Raw genomic sequence first — 26,040 nt, 5'->3', positions numbered from 1 at the left:
TGACATTACTCAAGTAAACTTCTTATCATATACCATAAATGAAAAAATTAAGGAAAAATTATGTATTTAGTGCCAGTAATGTGGGATCCCTCTGCTATATGTCATTTAATTTAATAATAAGATAAATCCATTGAGAAAATTACACCCAATGCCATTTTACAGATGGGAGCATCGAGGTACATAAAGGTTATATAGTTAACAATTTGAGAAGGCAGAATTCAAGCTGGTCCTCTCTGTTTTGCTGTGACATTCTTTCGCATCTACGCCATTGCAACATTCAGTCATGGTCTGTTGAGTGTTAATAGTTACAAGATCTTCTGCCTTGTTCTTGTCTGTTTCCTTGGTGGTATGTAATGCCTGTCCAGATGCATCTACTTGTAGAGAGGCAGCATTATATTTCACCCCACATACACACCATAGCCAAAGGCCAAGTCAGTAAATATATTTTGTCAGCAGAGTCTGTATATAAAATACTTAGGGGGAAGAAATCTCCAAGTACCGACAACAGTGATGTACTCTTCTGTAGCCTTATAGAATGCTCACAATTCTCTTGATTTCTGTACAGAGTAAATGGTTGCAGTAAAAAGTGACTTGACTATCATATCCCCACCAGTCTTACATATCTTCTAAATCCACTTGCATGTTGTCCTCACATTACTTTCCTACCCTGTTCTGATGTTTGTAGGAATCTAGCACCTGTCATTGACATTGATTAGTGTTTCCCATGTCTGTCCACTAAAACCCAGCTCCAGGGGTCAGGTAACACCACCCTCCCAGCCATAAGGATGCTCAATTCCTTCAGTGGTTGCCTCACAGTTCACCATTTGGCTTTTCATTTCTCCTACCATTTTTGTAACTTGTTCCACAGACTCAGTTCCTTCTATTGAACTACATGACGGTGGATTTGATTTTCCTGATTAAGCTCCAATGCATACAGAAGGTATTAACAAGTCTCTCCCCAAGTATCCTTCATATCTTTTCTGGATAATGACTATACTTTACTAAATATAAAGATTAGGTTCTGAACTTGACTCTAATATAGTTATTACTTTCAAATGAGAATCTGGGTGTTCTTTACATTCAATAACTTGAAATTACTTAACATATTGGAATGTGACAAATATATCATTTGGAGAGCTGTCTATTTTATGCAAAATTTTAAAATGAGAATTTCGGGGAGAATGTTTTTAACGTGGAGGAAAATTCATACATATATATACTCTATCTATCAATCTATTTACAGATATAGAGGAATAGTAATTCAATACTTCTTAAAGTATTCCCTAGTTTAGCATGTGTGATAATCAAGTGCACTGCATAATTGCTGATTTTATATCAATTTCTTATCAAAAATTAGAATTTGTATCTATAAGTTGCTTCAATGCTCATGCTTTACAAAGTATTCCATTTAAAAAATAAGTTATTAACAAGTTCAGCATTTTTCTGAATAGCGCACTATTATTTAAACTGAATTTTCATTCAATGATAAAAACAAAAGCAGAAATAAAATCAAAACCAATAAACTATGAAACAATTACTAACAAACAGAATACCAGGGACAGAAATATTTTGTCCTTCTTTGCTCACAAAAGTTGCAATAATTTTTCAGAAGTGTTTAATAAAAGATTATAAAGTATATACTATATATTATATATACATATTTATGTATATATATGTGTACATATCCACTCACATAAACAACTGACATTCAGTCATGAATATCAATCATTGAGGAAATACAATAATTTCAATTTCTTTTTCACCAGTTAGCTGAAAATTTGATTTTTAAATATTTTAATAGCACAGTTTCCATATTTTACAGTAACCAAAAATAAAATGTAACAATACAGATATAAAATTAAAATCCTCTTTATTTCTTAGTCCCATACCTACTCCTACCAGATCTACTATTAAAAGTAGCAACATTTTCTTTGCCCTAATGTTTGTTCTTTAATTTAAAATTTTCTGATTGTATCACAATTGAAAATTGTCATTGATCTAATTAAAGATGAAGAATGCACTGCATCTACATTACCTCCCAATATCTCTCCCCCACCATGCAATTTTAATTACTTATTAATTTTAATTATGGTAGCATTACTTTTATTATTATAGATAAAATGTTTAAATCCCTATCTCTTGCTACATTGATTTTAGGCAGCAGATGTTGTGCCTGTAATGATTTCTGAGGAAACATATATAATTCATCACCTTTTCATCTTTGATATTTTTTCAGTTATATATTTGAGGTCATTAGAAACACCTAAATGCCCACGGAGAGATGAATAGATAAGGAAAATGTGATACAGATACAGCTATATTTCAGCCTTAGAATAAGAAGGAAATCCTGTCATTTGCAACAACGTGGGTGAACCTGGAGGGCATTATACTAAGGAAAATAAGCGAGACACAGAAAGACAAATACTGCATTATCTTACTTATATGTGGACTCTAAAATATTCGAACTCCTAAAACAGAGAATACAATGGTGGCTGCCAGGGGTAGGGCAGAGAGAGAGAAAATGAGGAGATGTTGGAAAAGGATATAAAGTTTCACTTATGCAAGATGAATGAGTTTTGTAGATTTAATGTACTGCAAAGTGACTATGGTAAACAATACTGTATTGCATACTTGAAATTTGCTAAGAGGGTAGATCTTAAGTCTTCTCACTACATACACACACACATTAAAAAAAGGAAGGAAAAAAGAAAATGGTAACTACGTGAGGTGATAGATATGTTAATAAGCTTGACCATAGTGATCACTTGACGATGTACACATACATCAAAACATCAAGTTGTACACCTTACATATATGCAATTCCTATTTGTCAATTATACCTCAATAAAGCAGAAAACATAAAATTTTAAATAGAAATTTAAAAAATGGATTTGATGTTTCCCCTGTTAAGTTGGAGTGCTACATCTTAATAAGTGTGGCAGAATGGGTTCATACATTGCCAGGCAGATCAAGGACTCTTGTGTCCCCAGAGGGAGGAGTCGTTTGCATCAGAAGCAAGGACTTTGTGATATTCACCTACTGGTAAGAGCTCTTTGATTCTTTTTTGTTCCCCTCTTATGTGAGTTTTCTGGTTTACTGGAAGCTATTTTCTGCTTCATCCTTATGTCCCAATAGCCCTATGTGAGCCATCCTTAGGAAAATCAAACCAAACCAAACCAAACCAAAATCAAAGGCTTTAAGGGTATAATAAAAACACATTTTCTTTGTATGTACAGAATAGGTTGAAAAAATTCTGCCTTGCTTTGAAATCTTTAATAAGTTGCCCAAGTGACTTCCTCTGTTTTTTTGTATTTACAGCGGATTTGGGGGCAGAACAGTTTTCACCTTTAGTGTTTAGGCCTGTAAATTTGATCTGTCTCTTTTACCCCATTAATTAATTTTTAGTGTTTTCAATGCTCTGGAATTTTTGGAATCTCTGGATTTATCCACTGTTGGCACCCTATCTTGTTATTATGATTTATTTTTGAAATACTTATATATTTCAAACTACTTTTGGAATATCCTCTCTGAGGTGCCAAGGGGAGAAATATCAGAAAGAGTGGGTTAAATTATGTTGCAGTAACAATCCCTACATTTCAGAGGCATTAAACAATAAAAGTTGATTTCTCACTCACACTGCAAACTATGGTTGGGCTAGTGTTACTTTGCATCAAGTTATCCTCCCTCAGGGGCACTGTCTACTGAACTGCCACCCTCTACAATGTTGCTGTGGAACTTTGTTGAAAATGACTCTTTTGAATTGAAAATACTACACGATGTTTGGGGAAAATGGTCTTTATGATACAGTTACATAAAATATTTTATAATTATAGTTCTTGCTCTTTGGCTCATCTATATACAATGTTTCTTCCTGTTTTCTCTCTTGATGTATACCAAAACTAATTCCTGAGCTCAAATTATTTAAACATATGATCTAGATTATTTAAAATATACAAACATAAATATATCACATGCGTGCTACTTTGGTTCTGTACATATAGGTGTTTGCAAAGCACTCAAGTAAATCAAAGTATAGACCACAGAGTTTTATTGCCTCACTAGGCTGGTTATATTATTATTATTGTATATATGTATATGTATATATATATATATAATTATACATAATTTTATTATAAAATGTGTATAAGTGTCATTTTGTGTATGTGTGAATATATACACATATATGTATATAGGTATATATATATATATATATATATATATATATATATATATATATATATATATATATATATATGTTTTTAAGGCTGAAAATTAAACCTGGTGGAAGAGGTTTATGAAATGTTGCTTGGAATCACCAAGGTTTCCGTGACTTTGTCAGTAGCTTCTTTAATCACACAGAGTGTAAATTTAGTTACAAAGCAATCCCAAGACTAGTGGTCTTACATCTCTTTGCTGAGAGGACAATACAGAAATACTCCTACTCAAAACAATCTCTTTTTGTTAATTGTATTTATCTTACAGAATATTTTAAATTAAAGAAGTCAAACATGATCTTAGTAAGAAAAATATACCTCCTGTCTCATTTCCCTTAAGAAAAGCAATCATAGCAGTGTCTTACATGTCTTTTTATAACTCTCTCCACTCATTCAAAGGTCTGTCTTGTAGTCATGTACATACTAAACTGAACTCTACGCAGCTTTTTCTGTAATAACAGAACATGGCATGGAAATGTCCATGCCATCTTGGTAAATATAATTTTCACAGCTACATGATATTCCGTATTGTTTACTGACGTGCACTTAGATTCTTCTAGTTGAGTTTCTTTCTGTTGCTGATAACAACTTACCACAAACAGTTGGGTAAAACAAAAGCCATCACATGTTCTTATTTTTCTGTTTGCTTCTTCCTTGCCATATATACATGCCATGCTGTGATAAACTTCCAAAGCAGTGCCCCCTTCAGGAGGAACACAATTTCCCCAATATTTCATGGCACTTCAGTGTGATACAGCAGTGGAAGATTTACTGAGATCATTTAGTTAGACTTACACTAATGAACACATCAGTGAGACTGGGGAAACATTCCATTGTGACGGCCTTAGTTAAATGGAACCATGGCTTGTATGATTCCTTTGTCAACAATTGTTCAGTGTACTACCAAAAATTCAATACTAATTTTCTTCCATGAAGAAAGTCAATGGCAAAGTCAGATTAGGATTGATTAGCTGAAATTTAATAGTAGATAACTCCAAGTCCAGTTCAAGATAGCAAAGGATGAAAATCCTCAGCTCACCTTCTCCCACGGACACACTAAAACTACAACCACATATAGAACAACTATCTCTGAGAACAACCTGAAGACCAACAGAACAGAATTTCTACAACTAAGGATTTAAGAAAAGGCCACATGGAGACTATAGGAGGGGCAGAGATGCAGTCTTGTGAAACCCATACCCCTGGTGTGACAATCCACAAGTGGGAAGGGTATCACAACTGCAGAGGCCTCCCTGAGGCCTGAGCCCCACACTGTGCTACCCAGCCTAGGAAACCTGCATGGAGAAGACGAGCTCCCATAATGTTTGGATTTGAAAATCAGTGGGGCTTACGTCTAGGAGAGCCAGAGGAAACTGATACATCGCTAACGAAGACCTTACATACAAACTTACTCACCCCAAGTTCTAGTGCAGAGGCAGCAGCTTAAAATGTGCCTGGGTCATGTGAGAAGGAGATTCATTGACTAATTTTAGGACACGGACTGAAGGAGCAGGGAGCAGGTGAAACTTTCTCCAGGGACAGAAGTGTTGGTGGATGCCATTTTTTTTTTCTTTTTTACTCTCCTTTCACCTAGCTGGCCCAGCACTGGTGGGCACCATTTCTGTCACTCTGCATTAACCTAGTTAACACCATGTGCCCTGCCCTGGTGTTCCCCTGAGGACTGGCGCCAGCACCCCTCCAAAGCAGTTCCCACCCTACCTCATCCAGTGCATGTCTCCAGCCACCACCAGAGTCTTTCTAAAGCAGCTCCCTCTCTGAGGTCCAGCCTAGCACACCAGCAGTTGTGGCGGTGCCTCACAGCCAGACGTGTTGGGGCCAGCCCAGTGCATCACCACTCTCGCAGCAGTTGCAGTTACACTTCTAGGCCTGGGGACAAGCCCTGCCTACTAACATGCCTCCAGAAGTCATGGCTGGGCCTCACAAACAGCCAGGGAAATTAAAATGGAAAAACAGTGTTCTAAAATCTATGGGACACAGCAAAAACAGTTCAAAGAGGGACGTTTGTAGTGATAAAGACCTATCTCAGGAAACAAGAAAAATCTCAAATAAACAGTCTAACCTTACACCTAAGGGAACTAGAAAAAGAAGAAAAACAAAGCCCAAAGCTCAGAGCAGAATCAAATGAAATATGGACTAGAAAAACAACAGAAAATTCAAGGAAACTAAGAGATGGTTCTTTGAAAAGATAAAGAAAATTGATAAATCTTTAGCCAGACCCATGAAGATAAAAAAAGAACATGCTCAAATAAATAAAATCAGAAATGGAAGGGAAGTTACAACCAACACCACAGAAATATAAAGCATCATAAGAGATTATTACAAACAATTATAAGACAACAAATTGGACAACCTGGAAAAAACAGATGAATTCCTAGAAATATACAATCTTCCAAGACTGAATCAAGAAAAGTACAAAATATGAACAGACCGATCACTAGTAACAACATTGAATCAGTAATCAAAAAAATACCTAACAAACAAAATTCCAGGACCAGATAGCTTCACAGGTGAATTCTACCAAACATTTAAAGAGGAATTAATGTATATAGTTCTCAAACTATTCCAAAAAATTGAAGAGGAAAATATGCTTCTGAACTCCTCATTCCACTAGGTCAACATCACCCTGATACTAAAACCAGAGAGGAAAATCACACACACCCACACACAGCACTGCTCCCCCCCCACACACAAATATAGGACAATATCACTGATGAGCATGGGTGTAAAAATCCTCAACAAAATGTTAGCAAACCAAATTCAACAATACATTAAAAGGGTCATACACCATGATCAAGTGGGATTTATCCCAAGAGCGCAAGGATGGTTTAATATTTGCAAATCAGTCAATGTGATACAACATATTAACAATTTGAAGAATAAAAGTCACATGAATAGCAGAAAAGTGTTTAACAAAATTCAACACTCCCTTATCTTAAAAAACTCTGAACAAAGTAGATATAAAGAGAACATACCTCAGCATCATAAAGACCATAAAATGTTTAATAATAAGGGGGTCACTTAACATGTGAAAGCATAAAAGATCTAGATTGACCTTCACAGTTTTCTCCTTACCAGTGTATGGGAGCAAGAAAATATTTTCCATTTACTAAGGTGGGAAATGAAATTTAGCAGAGAGAAACTTAACGGACCTCAAGAGGACTCTCAATTAAGACAGACGGCAGGCAATTATGAAACTCAAGGACTGAGCCCTGAAAAACAGAGGAAATAAAGACATCTGGTAGATGGCAGCAGGAATCTACGATGGCACAGACATTCCTCTTTCTCACTGTGCCATTTCTCTCTACCTGATCACTTTGCCTTCTGTCACACCTCATCACTATACCTTCTTGCTATACCTGACTGCAGTGTTTTTACTTTATACTTAATCACTGTGTCTTCATTCTACACATGGTCATGATGACTTCCTCTAGTCTTGATCTCTGTATGTTCACTCTATACCTGATTGCTGGGCACTGTGTATTCACTCTAGTCCTCTTTGCTGGGCCTTTTCCCTATACCTCATGCTGAGCCTTCTCGGTATACTTGAACACAGAATATTCACCCCACACCTGATTGCTATGCCTTCACTCTATACCTGACTCCTAGAAAATGGCAAAAACTACCCAAAAAAGTGGGGTTGAATTTATTGCACATGAGTTTTTAGAATGAAATTTCAGGAGTATGTGCTCTAATACAATGATTTCACACTTAAAAATATGTATATTTTTTTTAATATAATGATGGGAATGTATAGCTGCTTCATTTTAGGACAGTGATTCTAGACTCAGAGAGGCTTAGTAACAGAAATACTGCCTCAAGGCTTTTTTTGTTTCATTTTGTTTTGGCACAGCTAGCGGGATCTTAGTTCCCCGACCAGGGACTGAACCCAGGCCCTCGGCAGTAAAAGTGCAGAGTCCTAAGCGCTGGACCACCAGGGAATTTCCATATTTTTCATTTTATAATATTTCACAGCAATTTCAATTTATGAGCCTTTATTTAAATATAGGGGTAATAACATAGACTAATTAATATTATCAGTGATAATTAAGTAATGGCAAGTGTCTAATATGAGATTTTTGGTTTGGTCTATTTCCCCAGAAAGGAAAGAAAGAAGAAAGAAAAGAAGAGGAGAGGAGAGGAGAGGAGAGGAAAGGAGAGGAGAAGGAGAAAACAACAAAAGTGGCCATAATTAGGATAAATTTATATAAAATATCAGTAAATTTTTGTAAATATTAAGAATGATTTTAATAAGAAAATTTTATATCTCTACATTTATGTGATAAGTATACAGAAAAAAATCACATGGAATAATAGCTCTTCACCTCTATAAAAAGTATATTTTGTCTTTATTCCATATAGAGTCTATTTATTTATTGACTATTACATTTGTGATACTTTGTTAGGTGCATATGACACAGAAATAAAATAATTTAAAAATGTGAAGGACGTACAAATCAGTAAAATATCAGATAAGCTCAAATTAATGTATAATATAAAGTAGTGAGCAATAAAATATAAGCTGGGGGTCCTCAACCCCCAGAACATGGACAGGTTAGGAACCAGGCCACACAGCAGGAGGTGAGCGGTGGGCGAGAGAATGAAGCTTCATCTGCTGCTCTACATCGCTGCCAACTGCTTCTGCTTGCATTACTGCCTGAACCGTGTCTCACATTACCATGTGAACCATCCCCCCACCTCCCCAAACCCCACCCCCCACCCCGGTCCATGGAAAAATTGTCTTTCACGAAACCAATCCTGGTGCCAAAAAGATTGGGGACCACTGTAATAAGCCCAGGATGCCCTAAGGTCAGTTGTAGTAAAAATTTTTTGTTGTATTTTTTTTTAAAAAAAGACAGTATCTCCATGAAGAGAAGTATTAATTTCCAAGGCTAATTTATACACCAGAATGTTCCTTTAGCCATTATGAAAATTTCACCCATTATATATTTTTTACATTTACTTAAACATAAGTTGTATCTAGAATTGCCAAAACTGATTGGTTTTCTTTGTATTCACATTTCCTACACTGAGGAGTATATACGTGAAAATCATTTTTGAATATATTTTTTAAAACATTACATGAAGATTTGGGAATTCCCTGGCAGTCCAGTTGTTAGGACTCTGCACTTTCACTGCAGAGGGCCTGGGTTCAATCCCTGGTCAGGGAACTAAGATCCTGCAAGTCCCATGGTGTGGCCAAAAACAAAAAAAATAACATAATGTGGAGATTTAATTTTTGTAAATTGGGCCCAACTTATGGTGAAATAATTTATCTATTCCAGTGAAGTACTTTCTATTATGAATTGACCAGTTTTATTGGGGAATTCCAAATCTAGTATACTTTCATAAAAAGTAAAATGGAGAAACTAAGGAATCTGAAGTAGCATAAAATGCAATCTGGTAGATCGTATCAATCATTGAATAAAAGTGAGAAAATAAATTGGTTTTGTGGTCCTTCTTGAAAAAAACAAATGTAATTATTTACAAGAAAATAAAAAGAATCATTACTCCATAGAGCAATAAAACTTTTTTTACCAGATATCCAAACAATGATGTTCAAAAAATTAAGAGGCTGTATTTTTACAAACTCTTTCTTCCAAACATAAGTGTAGGTGGAAAGGGCTAACATATTATCATTCAATAAATATTTACAGAACATCGTGTCAAGTGATGTACAGTAATAGAATACAGCAAAAGTAGAGTAGTAGAACTTCTGAGCCTTCTCTTCAAAAACCCTTGAAGCTTCTGCTCTCACTCTCTTGAAATGCTGCCCTAAGAATGAATGTGAAGTATTTCCCCCATTTCATGAGTTGTCTTTTCTTTTTGTTGATGGTTTCCTTTGCTGTGTAGAGACTTTCTAAAGTTCCACTTGTTTATTTCTGCTTTTGGTGTCAAACTTAAAAAGTCATTGCTAAGATTGATGTCAAGGAGTTTATCCACTATGTTTTCCTCTAGGAGTTCTACAGTTGCAAGTGTTACATTCAACAAGCCTTTGATCCATTTTGAGTTGATTTTTGTGTATGGTGTAAGAAAGGGATCCAGATTAATTCTTTCACATGTAGCTATCCAGTTTTCCCTACCCCATTTATCGAAGAGACTATACTTTCCTCACTATATATTCTTAGTTCTTTTGTCGTCAATTCATTAACCATATATACAAGGGTACTTCTGGGCTCTTTATTCTGATCCATTGATCTATGTCTGTTTTTATGCCAGTACTGTACTGTTTTGATCACTACAGCTTTATAATATAGTTTGAAATCAGGAAGTGTGATACCTCCAGCTTTATTCTTTCTCATGATTGCTGTGGCTCCTTGGGGTCTTTTGAGGATCCATACAAATTTTAGGATTGTTTGTTCTATTTATGTGGAAGACACCATTGTGATTTTCATAGGGATTGTATTAAATCTGTAGATTACCTTAGGTAGTATGGACATCTCAACAATATTCTTCCAATCCATGAACACAGACTATCTTTCCATTTATTTGGTCTCCTTCAATTTCTTCCCTCAGTGTCTTATAGTTTTCAGTGTACAGATCTTTCACCTCCTCTGTTAAATTTATTCGTAAGTATTTTATTCTTTTTGATGCTATTGTAAACAGGATTGTTTTCTTAATTTCTCTTTCTGATGGTCCATGTACAATGAATGATATTTTGAGCCAGTAAATTGTGGCTTGGTTTGTTACAAAACAAAAGCTAACTGATACAGAAGAAAAGTTACGAGAAGGAAGTTAAGAAGAAAAAACTTATGAATCTTAGAAAATTTTGTCCAATGTATGATTCACCACTTGCTCTATATGATTCTTCATATGCACACTAATCTACCATGTAGAATTGCAGTGTCAGCTTCACTTTACTGAAATTATCTCATTCTGAAGTTATGCCCCAGGGTAATAATTATAAAATGGCTACTAGAATCCTGGAAGATATCCAGGTGAAGCTCCCAAGATGTTTGGGAAGAATTAAATTAGTTCCCCAACAAGCAGCACAATAAAATAAGCACAGCTGGTGTCTCTTCTTGCTGCTTTGCAACAAAGAACACAGCTGCAAATGGAAACAGGTCTGGGGTTTAGAGCTTGGAAGGGAACAAAGAAAACATGAAAAAGATTGGGGATGTTTTAATACATCTCCAAAGACAAAGAACCTTGCAGAATTTAAGGGTCATAGAGTAAAACTTTGTATCTTCCCCTTATATGCCAAATTAAGTTTTAGTACTCCACTGAAATTAGAGTTCATAAATTATATATTCATAATTTTCATAAAGTATATTCTGTTCTCTCTCCAATTAATTGAAAACCATTATTCCTATAATCTCTTACAATTTAAAAACTGATTTTAAATAATGTTTAATTATTGGTATATTTTATTAACATATAGAAGAGACTAGGTAGAGATTTATATATTTCCTTATAAATATGTTTCCATGAAAAACAAAGAAGATGTGAAATTTATTTTCAAGCAAATTAGACTGTGATCTGGCATGGTTTTCTTTGAAACAATTTCCATATATAAAGCAATTTTTTGAAAATTTAAGGTGTTGAAATGCAACCAAATTTAAATTTGTACTTCTGATTCCAGGCAAAAGCAATACTAGAATTGAAGAAATGTGGGTATACTTACACACAAATAGAAGAGACAAAACTATTATTTTTTAAAAAAGAGATTTACCAATACACACAATTAAAAATAAACCTTTGCTAGCTTTTTTAATGATAATAATATATATTATTATAATACCACTAAAGGTCTTAAGACAATTGTTCCCTTTCCATCTGAGAATGGCAATGCTATTTACAAATAAGATTTTATTCATTCTATCTTCATTTTCAAAAAGCCACACATGCACTCGAACACTGACTCCAAAAAGGGAATAATTTCATCTCATGGTTAATGCCCTCTTTGAAAAACACAGACTTTTAATAAAATTACAGAAAATCAAATTAAAGAAGTACTTCTATAGAATAATCGGTAGGAGGTGGTAAAGTCATCAAGATTGGAATGATAATAAACCACATATCAGAGAAAAAAAGAAAACAAAATTGTTAAGTGTGTATTGATAAAATATGTACCAGTCTCTTCACAGTCCTATCAGGTTACATTTGCCCTCCAGAATATTATAATGTCATTCTGTCCACATATGTTCACTTTGTTGAAGGCAATCACATTTTTAGATAAGTTTTTAAAAAAGCAATGTGACAGCCAATAGCTTACTAGACACCCATCATAATTCAAATGGTCCTTTTCTAAATCAGTGCTACAAAAACAGGCAGATTTAAACGAGCACCACGATGACTCTCATGTAGCCACACTGTTACTCTTCTTTCTGTGAGCACAAATATCCTAACTTTATTCAATGGTTTTCCTCACTGTTTTCATAATGGTATCCATTTAAATATGGTCACTAATACTTAAACATGAAAATTGCTTACCTGGGCAGATAGAATTGGTTTTGGTCACAAAATATATGGCATGAGCATTTCAACACTATGGGATTCTCTTCGGAAGTGACTCGAAATTTAACAAATATCTTTTCTCTCATTTATGTTTCTATTTTGAAATCTTTTTTTTTTTTTGCGGTACGCGGGCCTCTCACTATTGTAGCCTCTCCCGTTGCGGAGCACAGGCTCCGGACGCGCAGGCTCAGCGGCCATGGCCCACAGGCCCAGCCGCTCCACGGCATGTGGGATCCTCCCGGACCGGGGCACAAACCCATGTCCCCTGTATCGGCAGGCGGTCTCTCAACCACTGCGCCACCAGGGAAGCCCTCTATTTTGAAATCTTTTCATTCTTTTATTTTGCATGTTTCTTAGGGCAGTGATTCTCAACTGAGAGCAATTTTGGCCTCCAGATATCTTTGGGCAATGTCTGAAGACATCACGATATGGCAGCGGTGGGAGGCATGCTATTGAAATCTAATGAGTAGAGAGACCAGGGATGCTGCTGAACATCCTACAATGCACAGGATAGCCCCATAGCAAAGAATTATCCAGTCCCAAATGTCAGTAGTGGAAAGGTTGCAAAACTCTTCTAGGGGGATATGATTCCCTAGATAATAGCTGAAATTACATGGCGTATGTAAATCTAAGAGATAAAGAAAAATCTTATTTTAAAACATGCATCAAAAACCACTTCAGTTTATTTTGCATCTTTCTTTTTGAAAACATCCAGAATGCCACAGACTTTGTCTGCTTGCTATTGCTCACTGACAGAAATATACTACCACATTATGCTTTTCTCACTGGCAATATAACACCCAGCAACTACTTGGAGGGCTCCACGACCATTTCTTAGCAATGGATATACAAGAAACAGTCATCTGATAAAATCGTGCACACATAAGAGGTCCCCGGTGCTGTCTTCTCTTGCCCCCTCTGTATTCTCATATCACATTTTGCAAAGCTCTATGGGGAATCCATCATTTGCATGATGATCCTGCTTCTGCCCCCTTAATCACACAAGCAGGTGCGCATGCACACACGCACATACACACTCTGAACTATACAACCCCACAGGGAAGAGAGAGGAGTGTTTTTTATCATGTGTCCTCTATGTAAAATGCACTTTTTTCTCCTTGTCTAACTGAAAAAAACCCATACATTATATAAGATTCAGAGGATGTCTTCTCTAGTCTGCAAGCAGGGCTCCCAGCCCAACTGTATGGGCCCTCTATTTTTTTGCATATCAAACACCATATTGAAATTTTCTGTTTACATGTCTGCAGCCTGCTCAAATTTAGGGGCCTTGTTTTATTTACCATTTTATTACTACCCACTATCACATTTATTAGGACACTAAATGCCTTCACTCTCTCTCTCCTTCTTTCCAGAAAGAATTGGAGAGATTAAAGGATACAGTTTTTTTTTTAATGACTGGATGATTCAAAACTCAATTAATGTGTATATGGTAAAAACAATGATCTTATCAGTCACCTTCGGTTGGGAAAATTTTGTTGTCACCTATCACACTATTGTTAGCTATTATTAGTATTGGGAACTGGTATAGTTTTAAATGTAAATATTATTAATGTCTATTTTCACAAATCTGCATTTTACTTTTCATTATCATTTTATAAATAACATGTATATATTATTTTAATAAAGAAGAATGTACTTCTCTCATACCAAATAAACCTGAAACCCTCTTTGTAGAAGTAATCACTTTTACCTGTGTGTGGGTCTCCTTCAGATATTTCTTATGTATGAGTATGCATATTCTGTAACTCGTATTTATTTTTTAAAATAAAGTAGGTTCTATTCCACATGGATTTCTGAAAACTTTTTTCTCACTAAAATACTCTGGATCGTTGAATGTCAGCATACACAGTTGAAATTCATTCGTTTTAAGGCTGCCTAGGGTATCAGTATATGAAGAATCATTCATTTGAGAACTTCTTTATTAGTGTACTTTAAGTGTGTTTTCTATTTTTCACTATTGTGAACAATACTACAATGGGCATCCTTCCTTCTATATCTTTGCATATCCATGTCAGTATATCTATAAAATAGCTTTCTACAATAGATATATGTTCTTTCAAAAATTTTGATAGACATTGCCAAAATACCCTCCAAAAAACTATGAAAATCAACCTTTCTGCTAACGGTTCTGCACATTAACAATTTTGTGATTATCAAATTTGCATACTTGGTAGGTGAACATTGCTATCTCCTGCTCCTTCGTGGTTTCTTAAATTACTAGTGAAATTTGAGATTTTTTTGTATAATTAACATGTGTTTATTTTTCCTAAGAATCTCCTGCTAACGTAATTTCCCCGTGTTTATTTGATTGTAGTCATTTTATTCACTCATCAGAACTTCTATGGATCCAATTGATTCTACAGTTGATAGGAAACATGATTTAGATATCTGAAATCAACTGTTAGCTTCACCACATGCAGAAAGAAATATTGGTGCCATAGCAAAATCATCTAGTGTCACAATTACATAGTAGAAATGGAAAGGAGAGATGATTTTCTGTATCATTCCCAAATCAAGCCACTTAATAGAAACTGGCATCACTGTTTCTTTTCTGATGCTAAAACCTTACTCGCCACTCCTTTGGATTCAGTATTAGGTTCAATTCTTTGGTTATTGGGTTCATGCTGAAACCTAGAATTTGTCCAACTATCAATTCAGATTCAGTGCAGCTGCATGTATCTGAAATCCAACTCGATAGCTTAAAAAGATGAGATTTACTTTCTTAAGAAGGCTCTTGGGATTCGCAGACCAGACCAGGAGCATCAGTTCTGTAATGGATCATTCTTCCGGGCCCTTCTATCTTTCTGCACTAAGCAACAGGCTTTCATCTTTATGGTTGCAAGTGGCTGCTACATTTCTGTACCACATCTGCTTTAGGCAACAATTGAAAGGAAAATGGTGATGGGTGAAATATGCATGCCAGGTGTGATTTTTTTTGGCAGGAAACCTATATCTTTCCTGGAAGTTCCACCTAATTGCCTCTGCTTAACATCCTACCATCTAGAATTACATCACATGGTCATTCTTAGATGAAAAGGTATGGTAGGAGGTGAATATTTAATTCTGCACAGTGTCACCCTGATCAAAACTGAGTTCTCTTAGTAATAGGGAAGGGGAAGCTGAATATTGGATAACTAACAGCATTTACCTAAAGGGAAGAAGAAGCATGATCCTACTGTTTGTGCCAAATGCCATATTTTTGTATATGTGTATATAGTCAGCTGGGCTGTCAGAACATTAACTGCCCTGGATCAGCAGATGACTGTCTATCAAGAGTATTAGAGGGTCATTCTCTAAAATCCCTTACAATAGAGGTTGGCAAACTTTTACTGTAAAGGGCAACATAGTAAACATTTTAGGCTTTGTGAGCCATAGTGTTGGCTGCAAACTCAACTCTGCTACTGCAAAGCCCAACTACCATAGCAATATGTAAATGAATGGGTATGGCTTTGTTCTGGTAAAACTTTGTTTACAAAAACAGACAGCAGGCTGCATTTGTCTCCACTGCCATGGTTTGCTGTTCTGTCCTGCACCACGTTACTAGTTTTTTGTTGTTGTTCCTATTTGTTTGTTTGATTTCTAAAATTAGAGGCAGTGCAAATACCACTCATTCTTAAGGCCACAGTGTAAAGTGAGTTTCTCACTCCACTAACTTTTATATCACCTTCCATATGTTCATATTACAATGTGCATTAGATGTTATTATAATGATTTTTATGTATTTGTTTTTCCACAATGAGTTCACACACACACACACAATATGATTTCCAATATTCAGCCTAAAGCTTGCCATACTCTTTCACCAGAAATCATGCGTGGAACTGTGGTACAAAAGAGACTGAAAGCTTACTCTGCTTTGTCCCTTTTCTCCACTACTTTCAGGCATTAAATATTTTTCCTTCAACCATACTTGTCTCCATAAAAGAACTTAAGAATACAGTTGACCCTTGAACAGCTTGGGGGTTAAGGGTACCAACCCCCTGTGCAGTCAAAAATCCATGGATAACCTATTACGGTTGGCCTTTGTGTAGGAGGTTCCTATAAGTGGACCCACGCAGTTCACACCCGTGCAGTTCAAGGGTCAGCTTCACTAGTATTTCCCTCCTATTCCTACCTTTCTCTCCAAGTCCTAGATGAGGACTGAAATGTCTTGGCTTGTTCCTAAGTCCTCCAGCCTTTGCTGCAATGATTCCTTTAGGATTCATGATTCCTAAACGTCCAGCATTCTTTAACAGGCTCACATGTACCCACTTAGCTTTCACTGTGTTCACACACATATATATATTTCAGGGTACATTTCTGATAACTTTTTTCCTCCCCTTGTCATTTTCCTTGGCTTTTCAATCTCTGTTCTGATTCATTTCAACTATTTTCAATGTCAACTGTTTTCCTAAATATTTTTCTAGATAAGGTGGGAGGATGATATACTTTCTGGATCCTTCTCCACATATTTCTTTCATGCTAACAGATGAATCATGTTTTGCCTGAATGAAGGATTTGGGGTTTCAGTCATTTCTCTGTAGGTTGACAAGGGTATTCAATTGTTAACCACTTTCCAATATTTCAAGTGATAAATATGATGTGAAAATATCTTTTCCTAATAGGTAATTTTTAAATATCTGAAAGTTTGTAAAAATTTTCTCTGTATCCTTAGGTGAATCCTGGCAAAGTTCCTAAAGCCTAAGTTTGATTCTTATTCTACTACCCTTTCCAGGAACTCAGAAAGTCTATTAAACTTGTGAATTCTGTATATTCCTCACCTCCAGGAAAAAGTGTTATTGCTCCTCTCCTTCATCTGCTGTTTCCTGGTCTCTGGGAACATGTGTTATTCACATGCTAGGTCTAATTAACATATATTCTAAGTCTCATCTATTTCTCACAATTGCCATATAGTTGTATTTTTGCCCTCTGATTTTTAGCTCCTGCTTCCAGTCTGGGATGTCCTTAAGTTCCAGAAAAATAATTTGGGTCTTATCAGTGACCCTTCATGCCTCAATGCATACATTGATGTTTTTGTTGTTAACTTGTGTATAGAAAACATGGCTTTGAGTTACAGAAATCTCTCTGCAGTGTCCTTAAAACACTAGTGCTCTGATTATCTACGGTTCAATACTCTTTCTTGGTAATGACTGCTGTGTCCTTTTTTCTCTCTATGGTGCTTTGCCTGCCCTGGTGACTGTCATTTCCTTTGCACTCCCTGGCGTTCTTACTTGGCCTCTGGCAGTACCTTACCAGTGGCATTCTCACAAGTGGCGGAGTCATAGAGCTCTTCACTTTTATAGGAGAAGAGGACTGGCAGATGGGCTGTCAGTCCCTTGACAAGGTGCTAGGAGGAAGTCTGTTCTGGAGTTTTCACACAAACTCTCACCTGCCAGGAATAATGGTGTTGAGCTGTTCAACTTTCCTAAGAGACCAATGAGCATGAGTGTCTTCTGGGTGTTTCCACAGGCTCTCTGAGTCTGGACCCTGTATTCTACTCTGGTCCCTGGGGAGCCAGATTAGCAATGGCTTTCTCCCCTGAGATTCTGGTTAAGAAGGAGAACTTAGTCTCTCTAACTTGTTTCCCCAACGGCTTCAGAAGCTATCTGCCAATCTCAGGAGAGCTAAAATGAAAAAAAAAAAATAAACTGCAATCTTGAATTAAAAAACCTTATGTATATGAGATAAAGGATGTTAACAAAACATATTGTGGTAATCATTTCACAATATATGTAAGTTAAGCCATCATGCTGTTCACCTTAAACTCATACAGTGCTGTATGTCAATTATATCTCAATAAAACTGGAAAAATTTTCAAAGTAAAAAAAAAAAATATATATATATATATATATATCCAATTACACAGAGTGATTTGATTCGTGACCATAATACCTAATTTAAAACCCATACATATACAGGAAACTTAAATATGTAAAACCTTTATTCAAAATATACATTCTAAATCCAAACTGAGAGCCTCACAGAGGTAATAAAAATATTATTATCACAGCTGAACTTTATTTTAATTATATTTAGGAAATTTATCATCTGAGATAAAAATAAACTAAAATAGCTAAACCATGGAAATCTGTGAGTGGTGGGAGAACCCCAGATGATCAGAAGACTGGAGACCTCAATCACGACTTATCAAACGCAGTGTAGGCTCTGCATTCAGGAGAGCCTAGAGTCAATTTCTTCTAGCAATTTGGGAAAGAATTTGGGAAAGTTACTTACATACTGTACACCACTTTGCACAGCTTTAAAGTGGTATTCAAAATACTTCACAGGGTGGTCATACATTTTAAAATAAATAAGGGATGTAAATGCTTAGGATATCTGCAAAGTTTATTGATTAATTTAGCTATTGCTTGTACTATTAATACTATTATAATCTGATCATAAAAGACATAGATTTCCAACATTATACTATCTGTATCTATACAAATTGTCACTGAATGTGTTGGTATGGTCAAAGAATTATGCCAGTTAAGCAAGAATTGCAAGTGTTTTCTCATGTATGGTTGTTTTTCCTTGAGATCAAGCTGTTTCTTAAACTTACAGATTCAGAAATTTGTTTTAATAAATATTAGAATAGCTAGGCCAAACATTCTTTAACACTTTAGGCCATAGGAAATTATGAAAATATTTTGGAACTTCTTCAGATTTCTTCACTACCCCCAAAAAATTTAAAAACTGGTCTTTAAAAGATGATTTTTGGATCACCAAAAATATATTAAATGCCAAAATATAAAAATGATTTCTCTTACCCATATCTGACATTTCAGGCACAGTTACGATATATGGTCCATCTGTGAACTTTGGAGCATTGTCATTGATGTCTTGTACTTTGATGATAAACTCAGATTCAGGTTCAAGGGGCTTGTTTGTTCGTCTGTCAATAGCCTGAGCATGAAGCACATAGTGGGTCTTCTGCTCTCTGTCTAGACTTTTTGTTGAGTGGATGTCACCCGTGGTATCATCAATGATAAATATAGTCCCAGCACCTTCTCCAGTAAGGATGTACTTCACAGACCCATCACCTTTGTCAGAATTGGAGTGCAGCTGTAAATAAAGATGGAATAATTTAACATGAAATTATACTCCAACTTCACATCGTGTTCTCTGAAAACTACCTATCTATAATTTAATACTTAGTTTTGACTATGACTTTTCTTCTCTCCACAGTGTCCCATGTGTTGCTACAATCATCTATTGGTCTGCAGTATTTCTCCACTTGGTATTAATATGGATATTTTTATTATGATCTGTCTAAGATCCAATTATTGATGTAAGAACAATTAATAAGCAATACTTATTAAAAGAAAAACAATAACCCTTGAGGTCATTCTACTAAATCCACACTTTACTACCTACATAGAATAGAACTGGAAAAAGAAACTACTAGTAAATCACTGTTGCCTTCCATACTTGTAGGGATTATTTTTTAAATTAATAGCTTGTCATTCTATTTCAACATTAAAATTAGAAAAAAAATATTGTAGGACAAATTGACATTCAAATTATTTATTAAAAATTCCACAAAAGGGCTTCCCTGGTGGCGCAGTTGTTGAGAGTCCACCTGCTGATGCAGGGGACATGGGTTCGTGCCCCGGTCCGGGAAGATCCCACAGCCACAGAGCAGCTGGGCCCGTGAGTCATGGCCGCTGAGCCTGAACGTCCAAAGCCTGTGCTCCGCAATGGGAGAGGCCACAACAGTGAGAGGCCCGCGTACCGCAAAAAAAAAAAGAAAAAAGGAAAGAAAGAAAAATTCCACAAAAGAGGCACTTATTTGTCACAGAAGCATTAATTTTATAATTTGGAAAAATAAATATTTTCTACATTAATTGTTTACATTTAGAATTTAAAAAAAACTTGTGGTAGAATATTTTCTTTCTTGAAAATTTATGAAACTTTAACTCAAAATTTAAATAACAGTAATAGATTTAATAAGTAGGCTCTAATTTTTAATTAATTGAGATACACTAAAAAATTTCACTTATTAAATTAAAATGATCAAATATTCTTTGAATAGACATTATAGAGTAATATTTCAGCAGAGGATTTCAACAAGAAAGATAAATAATGGTAAGATAATTATAAGCCTCTTTTTATCATTTATATATTAGCAAATGCTTTTAAACTGCATATGGTTCACACTTAATATCTTGCTATAACTTATAACATCAAAGTTCAGTTAAATATTTCCATGAATACTACTGTTATATTTCTAGCTAAGAACGACCTCAGTATTATCCTAAATTGCAAACACATACTTGAAGAATGGTTTCTCCTAAGAGATCTGAACAGTTATCCTTCATATGAAACCTTTTTGGTCACATAACCTCAACTACTCACTTTTTGCACATTTCTGACCCTTGCAAACAATGAAAATATATAACCTTGTTCACATAGTGTTTTGGTTTCTAGCCACAGTAAAGTGAAAATTTTCAAGGTTTATGTTAAAGTCTCTGAAGTTTTAGAAGATATTTTTTAAAAGATAAAATATAGGGATTTCCCTGGTGGCACAGTGGTTAAGAACCCGCCTGTCAATGCAGGGGACAGGGGTTCAATCCCTGGTCTGGGAAGATCCCACATGTCCCAGAGCAACTAAGCTTGTGAGCCACAACTACTGAGCCCGCATGCCACAACTACTGAAGCCCACGCACCCTAGAACCCATGCTCCACAACAAGAGAAGCCACCACAATGAGAAGCCCACCCACTTCAGTGAAGAGTAGTCCCCGCTTGGCACAACTAGAGAAAGCCTGCATCAGAAATGAATGGCCACTATCAAAAAGCTAGAAACAATAAATGCTGGAAAGGGTGTGGTGAAAAGGGAAGCTTCCTGCACTGTTGGTGGGAATGTAAACTGATACAACCACTATGGAGAACAGTATGGAGGTTCCTGAAAAAACTAAAAATAGGGCTTCCCTGGTGGCTCAGTGGTTGAGAGTCCACCTGCTGATGCAGGGAACACGGGTTCATGCCCCAGTCCGGGAAGATCCCACATGCCGCAGCGCGGCTGGGCCCGTGAGCCATGGACACTGAGCCTGCGCGTCCGGAGCCTGTGCTCCGCAACGGAAGAGGCCGCAACAGTGAGAGGCCCGCGTACCACCAAAAAAAAAAAAAAAAAAAAAACTAAAAATAGAACTACCATATGACCCAGCAATCCCACTACTGGGCATATACCCTAAGAAACCCATAATTCAAAAAGAGACATGTACCAAAATGTTCATTGCAGCACTATTTACAATAGCCAGGACATGGAATCAACCTAAGTATCCATTGACAGATGAATGGATAAAGAAGATGTGGCACATATATACATAATGGAATATTACTCAGCCATAAAAAGAAATGAAATTGAGTCATTTGCAGTGAGGTGGATGGACCTAGAGTCTGTCACACAGAGTGAAGTAAGTCAGAAAGAGAAAAACAAATACCAAATGCTAACACTTACATATGGAATCTAAAAAAAAAAAAAAAATGGTTCTGATGAACCTAGGGGCAGGACAGGAATAAACACACAGACGTAGAGAATGGACTTGAGGACACCAGGAGGGGAAGGGTAAGCTGGGACAAAGTGAGAGAGTACCACTGACATATATACACTACCAAATGTAAAAGATATAGCTAGTGGGAAGCAGTCTCATAGCACAGGGAGATCAGCTTTGTGCGTTGTGACCACCTAGAGGGGTGGGATAGGGAGGGTGAGAGGGAGACACAAGAGGGAGGGTATATGGGGATATATGTGTACATATAGCTGATTCACTTTGTTATACAGCAGAAACTAACACAACATTGTAAAGCAATTATAGTCCAATAAACATGTTAAAAAAATTTTTAAAGACCCAATGCAGCTACAAATACATAAATATAAAATATAGAAAAAGACAATATAAGGAAAGAACTATTCTTATGGGAAAATGAAGGCATCTGAAACATAAATAATAGTACATCAGGAAAAGTTTAACTTATTTTTTGAAAACACATAGGACATAATCGGGGACAAAATTCTGATGGGAATCACTCAGCTAGATTCAACCAATTAAGTCATTTCAAAACTGCTTTTTTGGAGTTTTTGTAAAAAGGAGTAAAAATACATTAACAAAATATGAAAAACACAGCTTTCAAAGATTCACACTTCATTACTAAATTAACTACTAAAAGAAGCAGTAAAATGAGTTTCATAGAGACAGTTGCATGCATGTATGAAAGTGAATTTATTCATTTATTTATGTCTCTTGACACATCATTTTAGCACCTACAAGAAAAGATTTATCATTTATGCAGCAGACGTCTACACAACATCGATAGAGCAGTCTGTTTCACATTCTTTAACTTTGCCTCTATCCATAACCAAAGCACAGCCACGTAGAGCAACAAATTCATTGAACAAATGTTTCTAAAACCTTTTCTGGAACTTTCGTGTTATTAAATTAACAAAAAGTGAGATCGGTTTAATAGCTATTGCTATACTGTATATAAATTATAAATCTATATATTATAAATATAATTAATTGAAAACACTTGAGGGCAAGGGTTAAGCCTTCTAACAACTAATTTTTGAAAGACAAAACAATGGTGACAATTAACTCCTTTCCTCAGGATATATTCGCATACTCTTTTATATTTTTAGCGAGGTAAATTTGAAATTATTTAGTCTTGGATTAAAGGTTCACATTACAAAGAGTTAAATATACATATTTTTTTTAAAATAGGCGTATGGATGTAGACCAGAAACAGAAATATGTAAAAGAAGTAGTAAAGTTGTCAGTCTAAAGCATCTGTTAAAAAATTATATGCTCTGTGCTTTATACTGATTATGCTAAATAATTCAAATAAAAGATAAATGTCAGTAGCTTTATGGCTTTAGATTCTAAAACTTGAATCTGACTTCACATTTATGAAGTTTTGAGAATTAACATATAATTTAGCATGTTTCAGAAGTTATGTCTAATTAGAAAATAAATGTGCAATACAATCAGTGAACTGTATTTAACCAGTATTTATTACTGTACAACACAGTCAAAGTTATGTCAAAATATTATAACTATGTATTTGGATTACATAAGTTGTTGATAATACTCAGCTTGAGTGTTTTACTAAGGTAGATGATCACTTTATTGGATTTTTTAAAATCTCTCATCTGGCCTGCTGGAATCTTGAAATGAGAGTTACCATGTAACACTAGTGGAAACCCAGCACAGTAGCAGTAGGTCAATTGATTAATAGTTTATAAGATTTTTTTTAACTAAAAAAATTTTTTTGGAGTATAATTGCTTTACTCCAAATGTTGTGTTAGTTTCTGCTGTACAATAAAGTGAGTCAGCTGTATGTATACATATATCCCCTCCCTCTTGGACCTCCTTCCTTCCAACCCCCATCCTACTCATCTAGGTCAGGTCACCACTGAGCACCAAGCTGAGCTTCCTGTGCTTTATAGTGTGTCCCCACTAGCTTTCTTCTTTTAACATCTTTATTGGAGTATAATTGCTTTACCATGTTGTGTTAGTTTCTGCTTTATAACAAAGTGAATCAGCTATATGCATACATATGTCCCCTATCCTCTTCCTCTTGTGTCTCCCTCCCACCCTCCCTATTCCACCCCTCTAGGTGGTCACAAAGCACCGAGCTGATCTCCCTGTGCTATGCGGCTGCTTTCCACTAGCTATCTATTTTACATTTGGTAGTGTATATATGTCCATGCCACTCTCTCACTTTGTCCCAGCTTACCCTTCCCCCTCCCCGTGTCCTCAAGTCCATTCTCTATGTCTGTGTCTTTATTCCTGTGCTGCCCCTAGGTTCTTCAGAAACATTTTTTTTTTCTTTTTTAGATTCCATACATATGTGTTAACATACAGTATTTGTTTTTCTCTTTCTGACTTACTTCACTCTGCATGACAGACTCTGTTTTATGCATGGTAGTGTATATATGTCATTCCTAATCTCCCAATTCATCCCACCCTCTCAGTGATCCACCTTCAGGATTACCTCTTTTCCATTGGACCTATTTTCAAATCTTTAGCTCTATTTACAACATGCACTCTGCAACAGAGTTTGGGGGAAACACTGACTACACTGTCTTGTTTTCCTTAACAAGTAGGTTTTAAGATTCTGGAAGAACACATGTTTTGTATTAGGTTTTATAAGGCAAAATATGATGAATGTGTGAGTGAATGAATGAACACATGAATGAAATGGATGAGCAGTAATGAGTGCAGTAGAGGTAGAAATCTTAAGACATGGAGAGAAAACTTTTAAATACAGATAATCAGACTAGAAATATGCTATCTTCGAGGGTGGGCAGCAATGAAACATCAAATGAAAGAGACCGGGAGTCTCGTATGTAAAGTAGGAATGCTCTGGATATAAACACGGTACTGACTTAGTAACTAGTAAAATATTACATTGTAAATTTAGCTAGCTACTAGACGATTTGAGAGATTTCTATCTTTTTTACATTAAATATATAAAAATATTTGGAAGATAAAGTTGATTTTCATTATATATAGTTCAGAAATACTACAAAGAGAATAGTAGCAAGGTGTTATCATAACACACAGTGGTGGGAATATACTTTTAGAGTCATGAGATTTTGCAAAGTGAGTGATATTTTTATGCTAAAGGAGAGCTATTATACTGTTCTAAAGCAAGAGTAAAAAATCCTTGTGTATCTGATCACATAAAAACATAGGGTTAATTAGTCGTTCTTTAAAGAACAGAAAAGGGGAGGAGAATGCAGAAAGAAAACATAGTCACCCAAGTGAAGCAAAATGAACACTTCTCTGACATTCTTTTAATAAATTATCTCTTCCTTAGTGTTAAGGAGTAACCCACAGCACTTAGAAAGTTAATGTGACACACATGAGTTCCCCTCAGAAGACTATTTATTCACCCTTGACCACATTAGGATCGGGACCTAAAAATTCATAGCTTTTACTCTAATGCAGAATTCCTCACTGAGATAATATTCTATCCTTTGGGGAAGAATAACTTTAAAAGGTTAAGAAGATGGTGTCAGAGCAATTAATTTTGAAAGTTGCTTTTAGTTAGGAGTTCAAGCTATATTATAAAGATAGGTCACTAACTTAAAATTGTGATATTTTTGACTACATAATTTATGCATTTTTATGAGTAGGAAACTTCTATTTACAATAATAATTTCAGTAGAAAGAGTCAGAAATATTATATAGCAATGTGAGACCTATGTGAGGATCATAGGAAAGACATGCCATTAAAACTTATTATGCATCTCTCATTCCAGAATGTGTTATATTTTAAACTATAAGCAGATAAAACAAAATCCAATTGAACTCTTTTTTTTTTTTTTTTTTTTATGGTTCACGGGCC

General features: G+C 35.6%; 1 protein-coding gene across 1 annotated transcript in view; it reads right to left on the bottom strand.

Moving 5' to 3' along the window:
- Positions 1 to 19,563, bottom strand: part of CDH18 (cadherin 18) — a 259,628-nt gene extending 240,065 nt beyond the window's left edge. Inside the window, exon 1 of the mRNA XM_060007203.2 lies at positions 19,457 to 19,563. Within this exon, the coding sequence (XP_059863186.2) occupies positions 19,457 to 19,469 (13 nt within the window). The 5' untranslated portion in view covers positions 19,470 to 19,563. The remainder of the gene's footprint in view (positions 1 to 19,456) is intronic.
- Positions 19,564 to 26,040: the final 6,477 nt, after the last annotated feature.

The sequence above is a fragment of the Delphinus delphis genome, chromosome 3, assembly GCF_949987515.2.
Source record: "Delphinus delphis chromosome 3, mDelDel1.2, whole genome shotgun sequence".
Classification (NCBI taxonomy): domain Eukaryota; kingdom Metazoa; phylum Chordata; class Mammalia; order Artiodactyla; family Delphinidae; genus Delphinus; species Delphinus delphis.
The sequence above is the reverse complement of the archived record's forward strand: the minus strand, read 5'-3'. Positions and strand labels throughout refer to the sequence as shown.